The sequence below is a fragment of the Xyrauchen texanus genome, chromosome 38, assembly GCF_025860055.1.
Source record: "Xyrauchen texanus isolate HMW12.3.18 chromosome 38, RBS_HiC_50CHRs, whole genome shotgun sequence".
Classification (NCBI taxonomy): Eukaryota; Metazoa; Chordata; class Actinopteri; order Cypriniformes; family Catostomidae; genus Xyrauchen; species Xyrauchen texanus.
In genome coordinates this window covers 5,316,682-5,336,493 of record NC_068313.1, presented here as the reverse complement: position 1 = coordinate 5,336,493, position 19,812 = coordinate 5,316,682, and the positions used below count along the sequence as shown (strand labels likewise).

Genomic DNA, 19,812 nt, shown 5'->3' with positions numbered 1-19,812 from the left:
TCTGAGTATTGAGGAGTCTGATGGCTTGGGGGAAGAAGCTGTTACACATTCTGGCCGTGAGGGCCCGAATGCTTTGGTACCTCTTGCCAGACGGGAGGAGGGTAAAGAGTTTGTGTGAGGGGTGTGTGGGGTCAGTCCACAATGCTGGTTGCTTCTATGGATACAGTGTTTTTTGTAAATGTCTTTGATGGAGGGAAGAGAGACCCCAATGATCTTCTCAGCTGTCCTCACTATCCTCTGCAGGGCTTTGCGGTCCGAAACGGTGCAAGTCCCAAACCAGGCAGTGATGCAGCTGCTCAGGATGCTCTCAATAGTCCCTCTATAGAATGTAGTGAGGATGGGGGTTGGGAGATGTGCTTTCCTCAGCCTTCGAAGAAAGTAGAGACGCTGCTGGGCTTTCTTGGTGATAGAGCTGTTGTTGAGGGACCAGGTGAGGTTCTCCGCCAAGTGAGCACCAAGGAATTTGGTGCTTTTGACGATCTCCACAGAGGAGCCTGTCTTACTCACACTCTCTAAGATTTCTTCAACTGATTTCGTGGCCTGAATGAAAAATCCTAGATCATTCAACATCTCCTTCTCCTGACCATCCATGACGGAGTGTGGCTCCTCCTGACCTCCTCTGAGCTGTTGAATATCACCTTGACCTTCTCTGAGCTGTTGAATATCACCTTGACCTTCCCCGAGCTGTTGCATAACACCTTGATCTTCCCTGGGCTGTTGCATATCAGCTTGACCTTCCCTGAGCTGTAAATATACAGTATAGGCATTGGTCAGTTATGTAGTATGGCGTGCATTCAACTGTTTCATTATTTGAAATATGCGTGTATATTATTTGGCATGGATAACTAAATCTTCCCCACAAAACGTTCACCACAATTCACAAATTCAAATCACAAAACCATGTTAAGCTAACACATTATTTTTGAAGTGTTTTTGTTTCATGTTGTGAAACTTATAGTTTTGAAGAAGTCACTCAATTTAAATTAACATTTGTTGGATCACTAACTTATCATTTTCAGCTAACTAAGCTTGTTTTAAAGTGTAACGGTGCTTTATTTATTTGGCCTACACACACATGTGAATGGAGTGCCAAAACAGAGGAACAAACATCACACATAAGCAGGGTAGAAACTTCCTGAATTGGTCACTGTAGCTAGCCCTCTGGGGTCTGAGGGTGTTTTTGGACCCTGGAAAGTTTTCACATGCCTTGTGCTTTTTTCAGTTGCTTAAAAACATATTGATGGCTTAAGTATTTAATTGTGCTGAATACTAATGTATTTAGTACAAACTGGGCTACAATAATATGTAAGCAACGTGTATGTACATGTTTTTATTTTTGAAAAATAAATAAAACAAATTAAGTCACTGAAATAAGGCCATATAACATACTTTTGTTATAACATTTGTTCACAAGACTTTTGAGAACTGGATCTTGTAGCATAGAGTTTTAGCTACAAAATGATGTGAAAACCATAAATTGGATCAAGTCACTCTTCAAAATAAAAACGTTCATCGGAGTCCCGCTCTTCTTCTGAGGAAAATGTGAACTCTTCGTCACTATCCAGGAGCATCCTCACCTGTGCAGCAAGCCATCTTCCAAACGCACAGGAAAGTGAATGAACTTGATGTTTTTAAGGCACAGTCAGGGGCGTTTACAATTTGCATTGATCACCTCACTGCATTACCGTATGAATAGCGCCCTCTGCGCATGGGTGGGATCACATTAGGGATAATTAGCTGAGCCAGTCGAAACTGTACATCGCTTTGTTTCATACAGATTACATTGCAGTAGAATATTTGTTTTGAATTTGAAAGTTTTCAAGCTTTCTTTAGATATATGTTTCATGTTTGTGTGATAAGTATTCACAGACTTTCAGTACATTTTTATGACATGTTTCAGAAAGATGCTCGTGGAGACAGAGACGGCTGAAAGCACACCCTATTTATTTAAATGGTACTTTTAGGAGGTTTACTTATAATTACAAGCTGTAATGTTATGTTTGCTATCCACGGTAGTCCACGGCTAACTTGTTCAATAACTCTCTAATACAACCCGGTAATGTCCAACCAGGAGCAAGCCTCTGTTCTTCGTTCATAGCTTGGGCAAAAAAAGTTACAAGGCTACACCCATTTCAGCAAAAGATAACTAACTTAGATGCACTACGTGTCTTTAAATTGAATCTTTGTTAGGTTTAATAACAACAGTGTACTTGTAAGATAGCTACAAAATTAAAACTTACCACTGTGAAAAGTCCTGCTCAAATCATGCTTGCAAATGTGGTTCGGGTCGATCAGCTTGTTCTCCCAAACTTTCATTATCGGACTCAGTTAGGACTGGTACGGCAAAAACCAATGCCAATGTTACCGTAGTTACAATAGTGCTTACAGCTGTTAAGGAAGCCTGAAACTCAGTTATGGTAAGGGGCATTACATTTCCTGCACACGGTTGAACAATCACAACAGACTGGGCCAGCTGACCAATCAGAGCAGACTGGGCTTTTCGGAAAGGGGGGCTTTAAAGAGAAAAGGAGCTAAATCAGAGCGTTTCAGCCAGAGGATGAAAATAGGTTTAGCAGAAATGTACAGTCTAAGACAAATAATGTGTTTTTTGAACATTAAAGCATGTAAACCTATTGTGGTAGAAGCCCAAAATAAAATCATGAACCTGTAAATTAGTATAATATGGGCTCTTTAACAAATTTGTGTCTTCTGTGCCTAAATGCTTCATAAGTGTTATTAAAAGAAATGGTGATGTTACACAGTGGCAAACACTTGACTGTCCCAATTTTTTTTTGAGTGTATTGCTATCACATGGTTTCAAAAGAGTGAATATTTTCACCAAATTGCAAGGTAAAACATAAAATAATGAGTTGATGTAGTTCTCTCAATATAACTCATGGTGAATAGAATTTACAAATATTTTTATTTTTATTAGCATTTTCCATACTGTCCCATCTTTTTTTGTGGAATTGGTTTGTAAATGCAATTAAAAGCCATCAGCAACAAAGTGATGCACTCAAAATGCAAAATTATGATTATTATTATTTTTTTACATAGTTTAGTGTTTCTCTATGCTTTTCGAGGATGAAGGCTGGTCATACAACCTATCTATTAGGCATCTGCCTAATTTGAATAGCTTCTATCTAGTGACAGATGAATTTGTTTCAAAATACAACAGTTTAACTGGACCATTGGCCTTTAATGTCAAGAAACAAAACATATGAGAAATGTTCCTAAAAATTCCTTTTTAAAAGTTAGTAAACCTATTTATTTTGCAATCCTAACCATGCTTGATTATGTATAATGTATTATGTATTTTATTCTTTGCATTTATTGTTGTCGCATTGTATTACCATGTTGCCCACAAACTATCATAGCAGATCTGTGACCCATATTTGGTTTAGATATATTCTGAGAAGGTGATGCTATTAGTACTTATATTATGGCTGATTCTGTCTGAATAATTTTTTTTACTCTACAGGCCTGTCAATACTTCAACTCCCATCTGCATGTGGTCCAGTATAAATATGAAGAGTACGCAGGTGACTACCGCATGCTTCCCAGGTACGAGTCGATTACTGCCTTCCTGGACTGTGGTTGTATTATTGAGTGCTTGCTATGTTGTTAATTGTATAATATTCTCTTTTGATGATATCAAAATCAAAACAAATGATGAGTCATGCAAAAACAAAACAAAACATGTATCCAATTTAATTTCCATTTGTAAACGTAGGTCTATAAAATCCTCCTAGACTGCTGGTTCGATTTGCACAAAATGTTTATTAATTAAATTTTTAGAACATACTGTATAGGTTGTCAATTTATTGGGTCAAAAATTGTTTATGATATCTTCTAGATGACTTAATGAATCAAATTTCTTTGGATAACTTTTTGTCATTATGGTCTCTAAAAATCGAGATGTGGCATGGGGACGTGGTCATGTGTCGGTCTGTGGGAGAGAGAGCGGTAAGGCTTGTCACATGGTTCATAATTAACCCTAACACCTGTCGAAGGGGATCTCGATCAACGGCAGCGGGGGCAATGGCGCTTTTGGGGTGGCCGGTGGATTCACCAACTGACATTCCCAGCATGCCGCACACCACTTGCTAACATCCCGGCCAAAAGAAACAGACCATTATATGCTTCAAAGACTTTTTGTGACCTAAGTGGCCAGCCATATTATAGTGAGCCTTTTCAGTACTAACAGCTGAGTTGTGATCTCTTTGGTTTGAGTGTCCTGCATCACTCGATACAACCGCTCTTTGATAATAGAAAAATACAGGTATGTGAGCGCAAGACCGGGCAGGAGCTGTTGACCATCAATTACTTTCACTTGGTCGAAGGCGTGCTTGAGGGACTCGTCACATGACTGCTCCAGAGGGAAGTCCCCGAGAAAGGGAATTCCTTCGTCTGCGTCATCCTGACGCGGAGCCGGCATTGACGCCCTGGCACCGCCTCCCCAGCCATAGTTTCACACACACACACACACACTCGAAGGTAACCATCGATACACATAAAGATTTACAAATAAATATAAAAGCACTCTCTCTGCTCATAGCTGTTGTGCTTTCTGGTTACTCTCTATCTGTTTACTCTCTCTCTCTCTTTGGACACTCGATGTGCCTTTTATGTCTCCCTCCGCATCACTATAACAAGAGGCAGGTGTTAAGGTTAATTATGAACCAGATGACAAGCCTTACTGCTCTCTCTCTCCCGCAGGCCGACACATGATCACGTCCCCACGCCACACTAGAATTTAAATTGAGTATTTAATTCTTCAGTTATTTTGCCACTGACGGATCTGTTCTTTCAAATTTGTCAATTTTAGTACTTTATCCACTTTCCCAGTCTGTTTGGACCCTGATAATTGCTGCATGCTGTTTCAATATAATTATTGCCCGAATGCTTATTCTTAAACCAAAGACTCTCAGACCTCTCAGAAGGAATCTCAGTTGCGATTCTCATGTGGTTTGAACTTATAAGAACCTTTAAATTCCTGATTTGAGGACAGCTGGACTAAAGGCAAGTCATTTTATGCCAGCAAACTAAGCTGTAAAATGACCTGCCAATTTAATGGCATTAATGCATGTGACACTGGAACAGGAGACGGGATTCTCCACGCAGGTGAGACTTTTAATAAAAAAAGACGGCTCGATGGCCGCACAACACAGTTACCTTAACAATACACAAACGTAAACTTTCTGGCTCGGTCTCTCTCTCCGGCTGCTGGTGGCGTGGCTGTTTTATGCCACTCTCCCCATGCTCACTGAAATTAGACACAGGTGTTAGACATAATCTCACTCAGGTGCAAGCACCCTTACCGCTTTCTCTCTCCGGACTGACGATTTACCACCCCCCTGCTGCCATATCCACCCACCGCCCGACTCAAGCCGGGGAGACATCTGGCCTGGAGCTTTGCTCTAAGATCAAGAATGTACTGTATTTCATTCTTGCTGTAAATGATGATGTCATCCAAATAGGCAGTGGTGTGAGCAGAGTGCGGTGTGAGGATTCGGTCCATGAGCCTCTGAAACGTAGCCCAGGCTGAAAGGAACAAACCGAAAGGAAGCATCACAAATTGGTGTAACCCAAACAGTGTGGAGAAGGCTGTTTTCTCACGGGAAATTGATGTCAAGGGGATCTGTCAATAACACTTAGTCAAATCCAGTGTCGAATAAAAATGAGCCTTGCCTAACCGATCGAGCAACTCATCAATGCGAGGCATTGGGTATGCATAAAATTTAGACACGGCGTTGACTTTTCTTTAATCCACACAGAAACGTACGGACTCATCACTCTAAAGGACAAGAACGACCATATCGAGCATCGCATCCAATTCTTCCCATACTATTTTCTTTTTGTGTTCGAGCAAACGATAGAGACGGCTACATACTAGGGCTGTGCAATTTGGCAAAAATATCTAATTGCGATTTTTCTGACAGATATTGCGATTTGATTTGCAAATTTAATTTTGTAAAGTCAAGCTTCAGCTCAATATTCTCAGTAGTGTTTAGCACACACTCTAAATTAGTGCACAACATGCCTTTAACTGTAGACCCCGCCACTGCCTTGTAGTCTAGCAGATGCAGTGTGCCTTTCTATCCAATAGATGGTTAGCTTCTTGCTGCTAAAATGCAGTCAGTACTGCCTACAGAATGCATTCTAATTCAAGAAAAAGAACTGAAAAGATATTAACTGATTCCAACATTTATTAAAATTTATTTTGAATATCCAGTGCAAACAATTTCCGGTAAGAACAAATAAAATGACCTTACCTTTCTGTAAACAAGCACTTCTGAATTTGGTAGGCCTGGCTTATATTAACAAAACACAAATTAATGATCACAAATGCTACATAAAATATTCACAATCAACTAAAACTGTAAGGACTGATAACCAGTATTTAAAATATTGCAGAGCACACATTCAAGTACAAATACTTTGAACTTAACGTTTTCTTCACACAGTAAAGGCTGCCAGTAAGTGGCATTACAAAATAAAGTGCAGAACAAATCTTGACTCCAACCGAAGCCTTACAATTAGTTGCTGAAATTTCTTCTTCTCCCCAAATCAACACTTGATTGAGTACAGTATTTAAATTTTTTGGGCCAAAACACTAACATGTCTGTCATGACCGAAAGAACTAGGTCGCGAGTACAAGCGGCCGAAATTGGCTTCCTCAGAAGGGTGGCAGGCTTCTCCCTTAGAGATAGGGTGAGGAGCTCAGTCATCCGTGAGGAGCTCCGAGTAGAGCCGCTGCTCCTTTGCTTCGAAAGGAGTCAGTTGAGGTGCTTTGGGCATCAGGTAAGGTTGCCCCCTGGCCGCCTCCCTAGGGAGGTGTTTCAGGCACGTCCAGCTGGGAGGAGGCCTCGGGGAAGATTACATCTCCACACTGGCCTGGGAACGCCTCGGGGTCCCCCAGTCAGAGCTGGTTAATGTGGCTCGGGATAGGGAAGTTTGGGGCCCCCTGCTGGAGCAGCTGCCCCCGCAACCCGACTTCGGATAAGTGGTTGAAGATGGATGGATGGATGGATGGATGGATTTACACTAACATGTCTACCTTTGCCTTGCATGAGCGTTCACATGTCACAATGTTTCCGCCAGCACTAAAGAGTCTCTCCGATCAGGAACTTGTGACTGATATACATAGGTATTTGCGAGCCAGTTTGCCTTGGAACGTTAACCCTATGTACCTTCCACCAATCCAAAGGATCTTGTTCACCATCAATAGCAGGAGTCATTCCATTGTGTCCTCCAACTGCACAGAGGAAGCAGGGGACACAGGGGTGCTCTTAAAGAAGCTGCCCAGTGACCGATTGCCCTTCTTCACTGTGGATGTTGATGGTTCTGCCTCGGCTGCACTTTGATGCACGCCACCTGTGGTGCTGAGACGAGCCCTCTTCTCCAGAAAAACAACTTCTCCTGAAACTGTCTTTTCAATCTAATGTAATTTTGAGCAATTGGGCATTTTTATGTAAGCATTTAAAAATTGCCTGTCAATGTAAAAAAAAATATGGCTTAGATTGCATGTATTATAATAAAAACTATTCTAACATATTGCATGTAGTGTAATTTAGAGCTACTTTAATGTTGTCATCTGCTGCTATTTTATGTTATTTTCTCTTATAGCATAAATTTTTATCACATTCTATTGCTGTTGCATATCAACGCACATAAAATCAAAACAAGTTAACTTTTGTGCCTCCTGTTCCATTTCGAACTTGACTCTTGCTGTGATTTCTGGAATATTCTCTTGTCTTATGTAGTCCATTTTGAATCGTGGATCAAGGAATGAAGCTCCTGTGTGGCTTGGACACTATATTTGTCCTCCATATAGCCAAGGGCCCTTGACTTTATGGCCTTAGTTAAGTCGGTGTCATCGTCCTTTTCAGCCAGGGTTGCTGTTTTCAGGAGATACAGGACTGGCTTCAGGTAGGATACGCTGACATATGATTCACCAGAAAGTGCATCTGTAAAGTCCTGGAGAGGATGTGGGGCAGCATTGATAGACTTGAGGACCTCTGTGTCCTGGTAGGCGGGGACCGAGTGATGTGTCTTCCTGTCCAGCTCCAAGACCCTCTCTATCATCTTCTGTCTAGAGCCCCAACTTGTTGGACACTCTGTGATTAAAGAATGCTCTGGCAGATTCAAATGTTTTTGTGCCTCACTCAGTGCATTTGTCTTTTTCCAGCTGTGTGAGAAATGGCCAACCAGCTGCTTACAAAGTCCTGTTGCCTGATTTACCCTTGCATCATGCCTCAAAGCATTTTCTGAAAAAAAAAAAACATAAACAAAATATTGTGTATGGTACAGTTTTGCATTTTCCGGACTTAATGTATTTAACAACAATAATACATTTGTATATATTTTTATAACAAAAGCATAGTGCTTCACAGAAAGCAATGCATTTAACAATAAGTGAAATATAAATCATAAAGCAGGTAATTAAGTTATACAAAGAATCTGAAGCAGTCTCAAAGTGATTATATTCTAACAATAACATCTAAAAGAAAAAAAGCAACACTTAAAAGATAATAAACAAGCATATTGCACCTAACTACACACCCATAGGAAGAGGTCTACTTACCAATGCAATATGCATCCTGTGGCCAAAACACTGAAGTCTGGTCCATTCGTTTAACTCCACAGCTTTGACATCGTTTGCTGCATTATCAGTGGTTATGCACATATGTCCCTCTTCGTTCAGATGCCAGCTGGATAAACACTTCATTAGTCCATGGGCAATATTCTGTCCAGTGTGGTCTACAGGGAAGTATGCCGTTTGCAGACAGCAAGTCTTCAGCTTGAAGTCATCATTGATAAAGTGCACAGTGACACTAAGATATGGTCCGGTCGTCCTGCTTGACCACAAGTCTGTTGTTGTGGCGTAATATTCCACGTGTGTCAATTCCGTCTCCACTTAATTCCTACATTCAATGTACAGCTGTGGGATTACAACTCTTGTATATCTCTCTTGAATTGTATATCTCCTATCCAGCGTACGGATGAGGTTTTTAAACCCCTCTTTGGTTACTACTCTTTTGGCATCTACGCTTACATCTTTTTATTTGTTTCCCTGTTTCAACCTCGGGACTCCTATCCTGAGGTCACCAGAACCGGCTGGATCAAGTACCATTCCTGCTTCATGTTGGACTCCACTGCTACATGTCGCAGAATGATGATGACTAAATGCAGCCGGTGCCAGCGAAACATCACTTCAATCTATTATGACGGACTTCAGAGGATGATATGATGCCAACTCCAACCTGCATCACCTCGGTCTATTTATGGACTACGATCTTGAAATGAAATGCTTAGACTAACTATTGCCAACAAAAGCCTTCATAAGCCAATTAACAAGGACAATTGCATCTATGTGAACTTCTGCAATTAATCAAGATGGACTTCAAAGACTTTGGTCATTAATCTTACAGTTCAAACACAATCGATGTTTAATCACTGACCCTTAACACTTAGTTTAATAATTTTAAACCATGATTTTACCTATACATAATTAATATTTACATTACATTCATAATGTTAGCCAGAGGGGAACTGGCCCCCACAGTGAGTCTGGTTTCTCCCAAGGTTATTTTTCTCCATTAATCTACATCTTATGGAGTTTTGTGTCTTGCCACAGTCGCCTACAGCTTGCTCACTGGGGTTATTAATACAATTATCATTTAATTATTTTTAAACACTATTAAAAATCGTATTTTATCTAAATTACACAATGATGATTAATCGACTTTATAGACATTACAGTTTTATTGTCTGTTAATGCTGACATTCTGTAAAGCTGCTTTGAAACGATGTGTGTTGTGAAAGGCGCTATACAAATAAAATTGACTTGACTTGACTTACTGCATTAAAAGGCACTATGTCTTTAGAAAGGTACTGGGTTAGTTGTCTCCTGGTGGCTTCATAAGGTCTTTTCATATGGTGTAACAGCTGCAAACAACTCTGAAATTGTACTTTGCTGTTGCTTGCTACTAGACTGAGTGTGAGTACTTTTAGTCTACGTTTTAGCAACGCACTCCTCAAATAGCCGCCTGTGGTGCTTTTTCAAGTGCTGATGGAGGTTTTTTTTATTCCCACGTGTTGTGGCAACAATTCCACGACAGCTCTTGCAAATGACCTTTTTTTGTTCGGTGTCTGTCACTTCGAAGCCAAAATAATCCCATATTACCGAAGTGCTGTTTTTCTTTGGTATTAATTCTCCTAATGATTGCTCTGACTCTGCAGACGCCATAATTCCACTCCACCACGCTTTCCTGTTTGTTTTTTAATGTTGGGCATTTAGGCAGTTGGCTAGGGCAGTACCGATTGGGGAGAACGGAGGTGCGCTCACACAATTGGTTAGTAAGTTTGCCACACAAAGAGGGCAGTTAAGTTTAATGGAACTTTAAGGTCCATTCAAATTCTCTCTATGGGGACCTCGATCAAAAGAAGAGGGCGCAATGGCGCTTTTGGGGTGGCCGGTGGATTAAGGAGAGTGAGAGAGAAGAGGGGAGGGGTAAGAGATTGGGGAACACATGGGAGGGGGAGAGAGAGAGAGAGAGAGAGAGAGAGAGAGAGAGAGAGGAGGGCTCTTCCGCCCTCGTGTATGCCACCAAATGGTCCTCCGCGAGCTGAACATCTTCCTCCAGCGAAGCTGGGCAGTGGCACTGAACCCACTCCACCGTCCTACTGGGCAGGTGATGGACCACTTGCTCCAGTACCACTCGGTCTATCACTCCCTTGATTTCACGGCTCCCTGCCAGCAGCCACACCAGCACGTGTCTCGGAGCCATTGAGAGAAAGAAAACGGGAGGTCGTTCTTCCCCGGTTGATTGTTGGATTACAGTAACTAATTAGTATCAGATTACACCCAGCACTGGTTGTGAGTCTGGACATGAGCAGAAGAGGGGCCTGGCAGTGATGATTTTTGAATGGCGTATTCTTTGAGACAGATCTTTTGTCGTGTTTTAAGAGCCTGTTTTGTAACATTTATAACAGTTTAGGCATATTGTTAAAGGTCAGTAATGTAGGTTGAAAAGTTTAAATTTGTTTGTTTGTGCTGTGGACTGGATAATCTTCCATACTGTACTGCCCAGGACACCCACACACACACACACAAACACACACACACACACACACACACACACATATAAAGAGCTCTTGTTTAAGAGAGCACTCCTGTCAGTGCGTTCCTTTCAGAAAGAAGGATGCTGAGATGGGTGAAAAAAACAAATGATTTGGAAAATACCATCTCTATGAATCTGTCTGAAATGAGCTATTCATTGGTGTATACAGTAGATGCTTGTGGCAGCATGGTGGCTTGGTGTCCATGGAGGTCTGGTTTTAAAAGACATTGTGGGAGAAACCCAAAGCATATTTAATAAAATATTTTTATCCTTAATATTAATATTACATGCATATTTATTTTTACAATTAGAAACAAATACTTGCCAAGAATTGCAATTTGTGATATTACAAAAAAGGTGGTGCACTATATTTTATAATTGGATTAAATTAAATTGAAGGGGCCTGGGTAGTACAGTGAGTAAAGACACTGACTTCTACCCCTGGAGTTCGTGAGTTCGAATCCCAGGGTGTGCTGAGTGACTTGAGCCAGGTGTCCTAAGCAACCAAAATATCCCTGTTGCTAGGGAGGGTAGAGTCACATGGGGCAACCTCCTCGTGGTTGCTATAATGTGGTTTGGTCAACGCGGTGAGTTGGATGTCGTGAGTTGGATGGCGTGTCTCTGCGGTAACGTGTTCAACAAGCCATGTGAGAAGATGCTTATGGCACCAACTCCCTAAGGGGGCACCATCTTACCCTTACTTGCATGTTATACGTTATTCAAGGATCCAAAAACAGTTGCAGAACACAGATGATCGCTTCACGTTCATATCACGCAAATCCATCAATTTGGCCAGCGCCGGCCCTGGATGCGTGGCTTGACGGTCTCAGACACGGAGGAAACTGAGATTCACTACGCCACCACGAGGATTTAGAGTGCATTGGGTATTGGGCATTCTAAACTGGGGAGAAAAAGGGAGAAACAAAATACACTTGTAGAGGTCGACAAGCCTGAAATACTTATTTTGAAGTGTCAGTGCTCTCATCTCACACAAACACATAAGGGAAACATAACATGCACTCTTGTAATCATCAACAATGTAATAGAATATAAACACTCCAAAGTAAACTTTACCATATAGGCTAAAAAGGCCATAGTTCATTCAAAGGTGACAGTGGCAAAGAACACAAAACTCCATCAGATGTTGTTTAATGGAGAAAAATAACCTTGGGAGAAACCAGGCTCACTGTGGGGGCCAGTTCCCCTCTGGCTAACATCATGAATATAATGCCAATATTACTTATGTATAGTGCAAATCATGGTTTAAAATTATTTAAGTAAGTGTTAAGGGTCAGTATATATAATCAAAGATTTTGTATGAACTGTAAGATTAATGACTAATGTCTTTGAAGTCCATCCTGGATAAACTGCAGAAGTTAACATAGATGCATTGTCCTTGTTAGTTGGCTGATGAATGGTTTTGTTGACAATTAATTGATAGTCTTTGTATTCCATTATAAGGGTGTAGTCCATCATTAGACAGAGGTGATGCAGGCAGAGATCAGTGAGGTGCATCGCAGTTCAACCTACCGGTAATTTCGGTGAGGTCTATCTTAAGTGCAAGGTTCAGTCTTCTGGTTGGAGTTGGCATCAGTTCATCCTCTGAAGCCCATCGTAATAGACTGAAGTGATGTTTGACTGGCACGGCTGCTATAGAAGATCCTCATTCATCAACAGCATACTGTAGATCATTAGTAATCACTTGTCTTAAGACTTTTTCCATTTCTATGGACACACCATTAGTCAAAATCTCAACAATCAATAAAGGTTATGTTCACTTTAAATAATGTATATGCTTTGACGGTAGTTCCAAAAGCACTATTGTGCCAACATCTAATTGTATGGTGCTATACAACTGGTGCTATTTGGTGTGAACTATATAGGTATAGCTTCAGGCTATACATTTCATTTCAGGCTGTTTGTGAAAATCAAGAATATTTAAGAAGATTTGGAGAAATTTAATCAAGAAAATGTATGTGTATTCTACCTAACCAGGGGCGTCGGACTGGGGGGGTAAAGGGTACCGAGTACCCAGGGCCCGAGGCAGGGGGGGCCCCTTAGAAGTCAGTTTTCTATACATACATATTTGGTACGGGGGCCCAGCAAGATGGTTTGTACCCAGGGCCCAAAATTTGGTGCTACGCCCCTGTACCTAACAGCACCAATCAGTTTCATCATGGAGGACAGAGAGATGCTGGTAGAATTGGGCATACCTCTTTATATCAAATGCCCTCTAATCACGATGAATAACAGAATAATTATCTTCTCTCTCTGTAATTCTTTCCTCACAGGAAGCTATGTAAAGCTGAGAAATTGCCTTCCCGCTCATTTGAGATTGATCATGAAGATATGGACAAGGATGAGGTCAGTACAGTGCTTCCCATGTTCAATGGTGTTTCAATGAGTATGTGGCCAAAACATCTCTAATCCATGCAACACAAGACCCTGAAATACTTAATCAAATGGAACTGTGGTGGGGTGAGCAAATGGGTGTGGCGTCAGGCCTCTGAGAGGCATTTATTAGAAATAATAATAAACATAAAATGTCGAAATTAGGGAATAAGGTGTCCATGGGTATAAGTGTCCAAAATAAATTGTGATCTGGCACCCTTGCACTGAATTGGGCTATGTGTAGGAAGGGGAGTGTCCAAAAAAATTGGTCCAGGACGTGGGCGGGGTCCGGCAGCCGCAATGCGCTCCCCTCTGTGGTCAGGCATGAGGGGCGGTGGCCTATGTGGCAGCCTGTCTTCCCAGGGGCCACGGTTAATGAGAGGGGAAAGTGGCCCGGTTCCTAGCCCGTTGGACATGCTCAAATCTTGCTGGGGGTGCGGGTCCAGCAACGCATATACATGTAATTCGACCTGTACCCTCTCCGTTGTGCTCCTGGACCTGCAAAGATGCCTTTGTGTGCACACAATGAGATAGAAGCCAGCTTCCTGAGGAGAAGCACACTCTACGTTCTTATCATTCTCATCATCCGCTGTAAAGACAGTGACTACCACCCTTCATGATGCAAGTTCAAATCCAGGGTGTGCTGAGTGACTCCAGCCAGGTGTCCGAGGAACCAGTTTGACCCGGTTGCTAGGGAGGGTAGAGTAACCTCCTCATGGTTGCTATAATGCAGTTCTCACTCTTGGTTGTGTGTGTGGTGAGTTGTGTGTGGATGCCGTGGAGAATAGCGTAACACGCTCAACAAACCACATGATAAGATGCGTGGATTGATAGTCTCAGATGCGGAAGCAACTGAGATTCATCCTCCACCACCCAGATTGAGGCGATTCACTATGCCGCCACGAGGCCATAGAGCGCATTGGGAACTGGGCATTCCAAATTGGGGAGAAAGGGGAGAGAAAAAAAATAATGAAATTCTTTAACTTAAAAATGAAGAAAGACTTTTTTTAAGAATGATCTTACCTTTCTTTTTCTTAAACCGTAAACATTTATAGCTAGATACCTTCTTGCAGACCTCTTATAATTTATACTAAAAGCTTTCTGAAAGGAAAAGTGATGATAAATTTATGACAAAAATTATAATTCTCTCATCATTTACTCACCCTTATACTATTGATCGGTTTTGAGTGAGAAACAAACCAAAATATATCACTAATAATCTTGACATTTTCAGTCTTTGATTACACTTCCTCGTGCTTAAGGCATGTTCAGAGTGTTTGCACAGTGTATGTATATGTGCAAAGAGTGTACAATGCTATGCACATGTATTAAGCACCAGGAAGTGTAATTGAGCTTCAATGTTGATAGCCAAAGGAGGCTGCTAATGTCAAGACATTTTTATTTGTATAGCCCTTTTCACAACACACATTGTTTCAATGCAGTTTTACACAAAATGTTGCTGCAATGTTTTTAAGTCCTCATTGTGTGGTTTAAACAAATAACGTAATTTAAAGGAGACCTATTATGCCCCTTTTTACAAGATGTAATATAAGTTTCAGGTGTCCCCAGAATGTGTCTGTGATGTTTCAGCTCAAAATACCCCACTGATAATTTATTATACCATGTTGTAAATGCCTCTTTTTGGGTGGAATCAAAAACATGCTGTTTTCATGTGTCTATTTAAATGCAAATGAGCTGCTGCTCCCCGCTCTGACATAGCTCTGGTCTCTGTGAATACAATCAGATACAATGGTAACTTTAGCTGCATTAGCTGTGGAATCAGCTAACAAGCACATTCGGAAAAGGCAATTTGCAAACGTTCATAAAATATAAAGTGCGATACATCTTCAGGATATAAAGCTGGTACACAAACAGTTGGTACTGATCCATGCTTGAGAATCAAATTGTTTGAAAATCCTGCTTTATATTGACACTCATTCACAAAGCAGTCCAGTGTAAAATTATTTCCACAAACATACACAAATGTTTTTCCTTCAAAAACAAAACTTGTCCATTACGTCTTCAGTTGCTCTGATGCCGGAAGTATTTGAATTCATTTTGACACACTTTTTTGATTAATAGAAATATAAGAAAGAGAAGTGGGTTGACTTTTAACATTTTAGGGTGGTTGTGTGCGACTCACATTTATGTACAAACACCATGTAAAAGTGAATTTTGTATAATAGGTCACCTTTAAAACCATGCCCTAAAAATGATTGTCTTTGACCCCCATTTAGCAAGCCCAAAAAAATGATTGTTTTGCATGTTGTTAATTAAATTGAACTAAAGCAACACAATTCTATAACATTTTGTCTTAACTTGATTTCATTATGTTCCTATTCAATTTGTAAAATTGAAGTTTACTTAATTTGTATTAGGACTACATTTATACTTTTTGTAGCATTGATTAAACTGGGCAGGGGATTTCCATTTCCCAGTATGCTTTGCTGAGGACTGGATTAGGGTGAATGTGGTAAATGATGAAACTAAGTGTTATTTTTATGCATTTTTGAGTAAGATAAGAATAAGAGGAGATTTGTTCAAGTTTAATGGCATTTAAAAGGATTGTTTGTTAGGCTGGAGTTTTTGGAATTACCATTGTGGTGAAGACTGATGCTTGTTCTTAGGTTCTTAGGATGGACTCTCAATTCTACTTTCAGGGAAGATTTTAGTGCTGCTTAGCTGTATTAGCAGCTGCTATCAAACTGATAGTATAACAGTGTCACTATTGTAACACTTGCTCACCTGGCAAATACTTATGATTATTCAAATGTATTTATTTGAAGTAACTTAAGACAATTAATTGGATCTTAACTAGTTGGTCTGACAAAAATGATTTTATGTTTGTAAAAATAGAAATAGAACAAGTCAGTTCAAGCCAGATCTTTTTTGTTAGAAAATTTAAATTCGTGAAAACGTTTTCCTCAATTTAATTTAATTAAGTTCAGTGAAGTTTTTTTTGAATAGATTTATAGTGAAAAAGGAGTTACGTTTATTAGAAAATAAATAATACTGCATCAGAATACATGGATTAAACCACTTGAATCATTTGGATTACTGCATATTTATGGTGCCTTATGTCGTTTTTTGGAGATTGGAAGTTTTGAAAGTTCTGTACCCTGTTGAATTGCATTGTATGGACGAACAGACATCATAAATCCATCAAAACAAATCTTTGTTTGCGTTCCACAGAAGAAACAAAGTCATACTAGTTTGAGATTGCATAAGGGTAAATAAATAATGAGAGAATTATCAATTTTGTGAAATGATTTATTTTATTATAATTTTTAAAAAGATTTTCGTGACCCAATCCATCTAAAATAAAATGGCTCATTTTAGATCAGTATTATTGGGAGTCTTCATATCATGAGTAATGATATGAAGAATGAGTTAGTCTGTCCAAACTTTTGACTGACAGTGTAATTAACAAGACAAAGGATTCTATCTTGGCATATACTGTATGTAAACTTTTCTTGATTGTGTCTTGCTGAAGAGGAAGATCTCCATAACAGATGATTTGAAGCATGTATTTTTTGTAGGACACCACTTCTTTGTCATCGTCTAAAGGAGGAGGAGGAGGTGGAGGTAGTGGTGGTGGAGGGGGAATTGGTGTCTTTAAGTCCGGCTGGCTGTATAAAGGAAACTTCAACAGCACTGTTAACAACAGTATCACTGTTCGGGTAAGAGCCCATTATACTGCTTTCTCATTTACCATATCTCCAAATGTCCACATTTATCAGAATCAACTTTATGTTGCTATAATAACCACTATTGGGTTAAGCTTTAAAAAGGCATCTAAAGTGAACATTAACACAAACTTACAGTTTGAAACTGTACAGCTGATTTGAATTACAGGCCTGTTTAATTACAGTATAATACAAAAAACATTTTATACATTTAATTACAGTAAAAATTTATTATATCTAGTAATAAGTGGAGTATTGAATCGAGCCTTGGTCAATGTTAGGGATAAACTATAGGGACTGTGGCTTAAAAGATGTTATTGAAAGTTCAGAATGCCATGCATAATTAAAAGAAAGATTCTACCACCTATCCCTGCAAGAGATAGCAGCATCTTTTTCTGTATTCCAGTAGCTAAATCTAGAGGATTGTTAATATATCATACTGATGCAATAAATGGATGCAAATGTTTAGTTTTTTAAAGTTATATATATATATATATATATATATATATATATATATATATATATATATATATATATATATATATATATATATATTCCCTCAAATCACACTGCAGGCTGGATTGGGTTGTGTCTTTAGCACTGCTGGTCCAGGCCATTATTTAAACTTCACCTATTACTTACAACATGCTCACATTTTTACTTAATGCACATATACATACAAAATGCTCTCGGCTAAGATCAAAACTCACAAGTTCAAATTCTGAGTATTACCACTTGCATTTTCAGGAAATGCTCTCATATACCTGCATACTTATTTTCACACCACAGTAAGTGAATGTTGAGGTTTTTATGCATATATGAAAGATACAATCAGTGAGATGTGTAGTGTAAAGTTAGAATAAAGGGTAACACTTGATAATAACTACATGTTATAAAGTATTTGTAAAGCATTAGTTTGTAGTTAATTGATCATTTATAAATGATTGTTCCTACATTATTAGTACATTAATAAGCTACATATAAATAGTATGTTATTTGTTTCTATTCACTTTAGCAAATTAGTTATTATTGTTTAATTAGTTCATATATAGGCAGTTTGATAATATTTTTTTTTTTATCCTTAGTAAACAACTTGTTAATCTTACCTAACTGATGTATTTTAGTTGATGCAAACCAGTGGTGTTTATGAGAACATAAAGAAAGCATAAATTCATTGTTAATATAGGTATTAAATATGTAATGACTTGGATACACATTTCTGCTTAATTAATGTGTACATTAATGTTTAATAATTAACTTACTATTTAATCAATTAATACTAAATAAAGGTCGTAATAAAGCAGTTACTAATGGCTAGCTAAGCATTTTGCCTAATCTAAAGTGAGAACTATATATGCCTAATTAAACATTTATTAACATGGTTCAACAGTAAGTATGTCCAGCTGGCCCGAGGCTAGTGTGAGAGTTTCGCCCTTAAGGGCCAGTTCTGCATTGTCACTAAATCTTCCATTGATCATGTATATGTATTGTACATGTGGACTAGTCTGATTATTACAGCAGCCTGCGATTTAATTTAAGAAATATCCAGTTCTCTTGTGTTGCACGCTCCAAATGATGTGTGAAGGAATTATTATTATTGTTGTTGTTATTATAATAATAAATATTATTATTATTACTATTATATAAAGAATAATTATATTTTTGAAAATTTCACAATCAAGTGTGCTGTTGTACTGAATGTACAGTAAGTTTTACATTTATACAGTGATTCTCTGTTATGCTGACATTATTTGACAAAAAATAACTGTTGTTAAATATGCTGTAAATATGTTATTGAAGCACTTTATTTGACAAAATAGTTTAATTTTATGAACACTTTATGAATGAATTAATTAATCATATTTAATTTATTTTTTTAAATAATCTTTTAAACACGTAATTCAGAAAAATAAAATAGAAAACAGAATTTGGGAAAACAAAGCAGAATTAGGAATGAAAATATTTAATCGGGTCCTATTTTGAATGCCTTGCAAACTTTTGCATTTTCTTTGAAGTAATAAATGTTGTTGATGTATTGAATATCTAATTTTGCTCATTGAAACATAATCAAGGGTACTCCTCCCGGCCTGAATCCTGAAAGCTGAATTCTTCGTTGATCAGCATACAGTGCTTGCAGGTTCACCACCTGATCCCTAAAGGGGGTCGTTGGAACCTTGGGCACATAGCGCAGTCGGGGTCTCGAGATCACGTGAGAATCTGCCGGACGAACTCCAGGCAAGAGTCGCTGACAGGCAGGGGAAGCAGGCGACATCGCGTCGGGGAGTGTTGCTTCAACCCGAGGCGGCTGTGCTGAGGAGGAGCTCAAAGCACTTACCTTGCTCTGTGATACCGGCATAGGGCAGGTTAGCGACAGAGGAGGAGGGCCTCTTGGGCCATCCTTGAGACGCGTCACAACCGGCAGGCCATAAGTGTGGCACCGCCATGCGCACGAAGGCGAGGAGGTGGCGTTCATGGGGCCCTGGCTGCGGGTGCTCGGTGTCCGGCGTCCATGACAACGGCAGTTGTGGACACTGATTACGTGACCCAAGGAGTGAGGAAACTGCGCTCTTTTTGACAATGTGGGTACCTCAACCCATTCGGTAACAAAA

The 19,812-nt window shown here is 39.5% G+C and overlaps 1 protein-coding gene across 8 annotated transcripts in view; it reads left to right on the top strand.

Moving 5' to 3' along the window:
* dock10 (dedicator of cytokinesis 10) overlaps positions 1-19,812 on the top strand; it is a 301,844-nt gene that overhangs the window by 188,362 nt on the left and 93,670 nt on the right. For all 8 annotated transcript variants that reach the window (XM_052109636.1, XM_052109639.1, XM_052109641.1 and 5 more), the window contains 3 exons: positions 3,482-3,564; positions 13,418-13,490; positions 17,057-17,197. In XM_052109636.1, the coding sequence (XP_051965596.1) occupies positions 3,482-3,564; positions 13,418-13,490; positions 17,057-17,197 (297 nt within the window). The remainder of the gene's footprint in view (positions 1-3,481; positions 3,565-13,417; positions 13,491-17,056; positions 17,198-19,812) is intronic.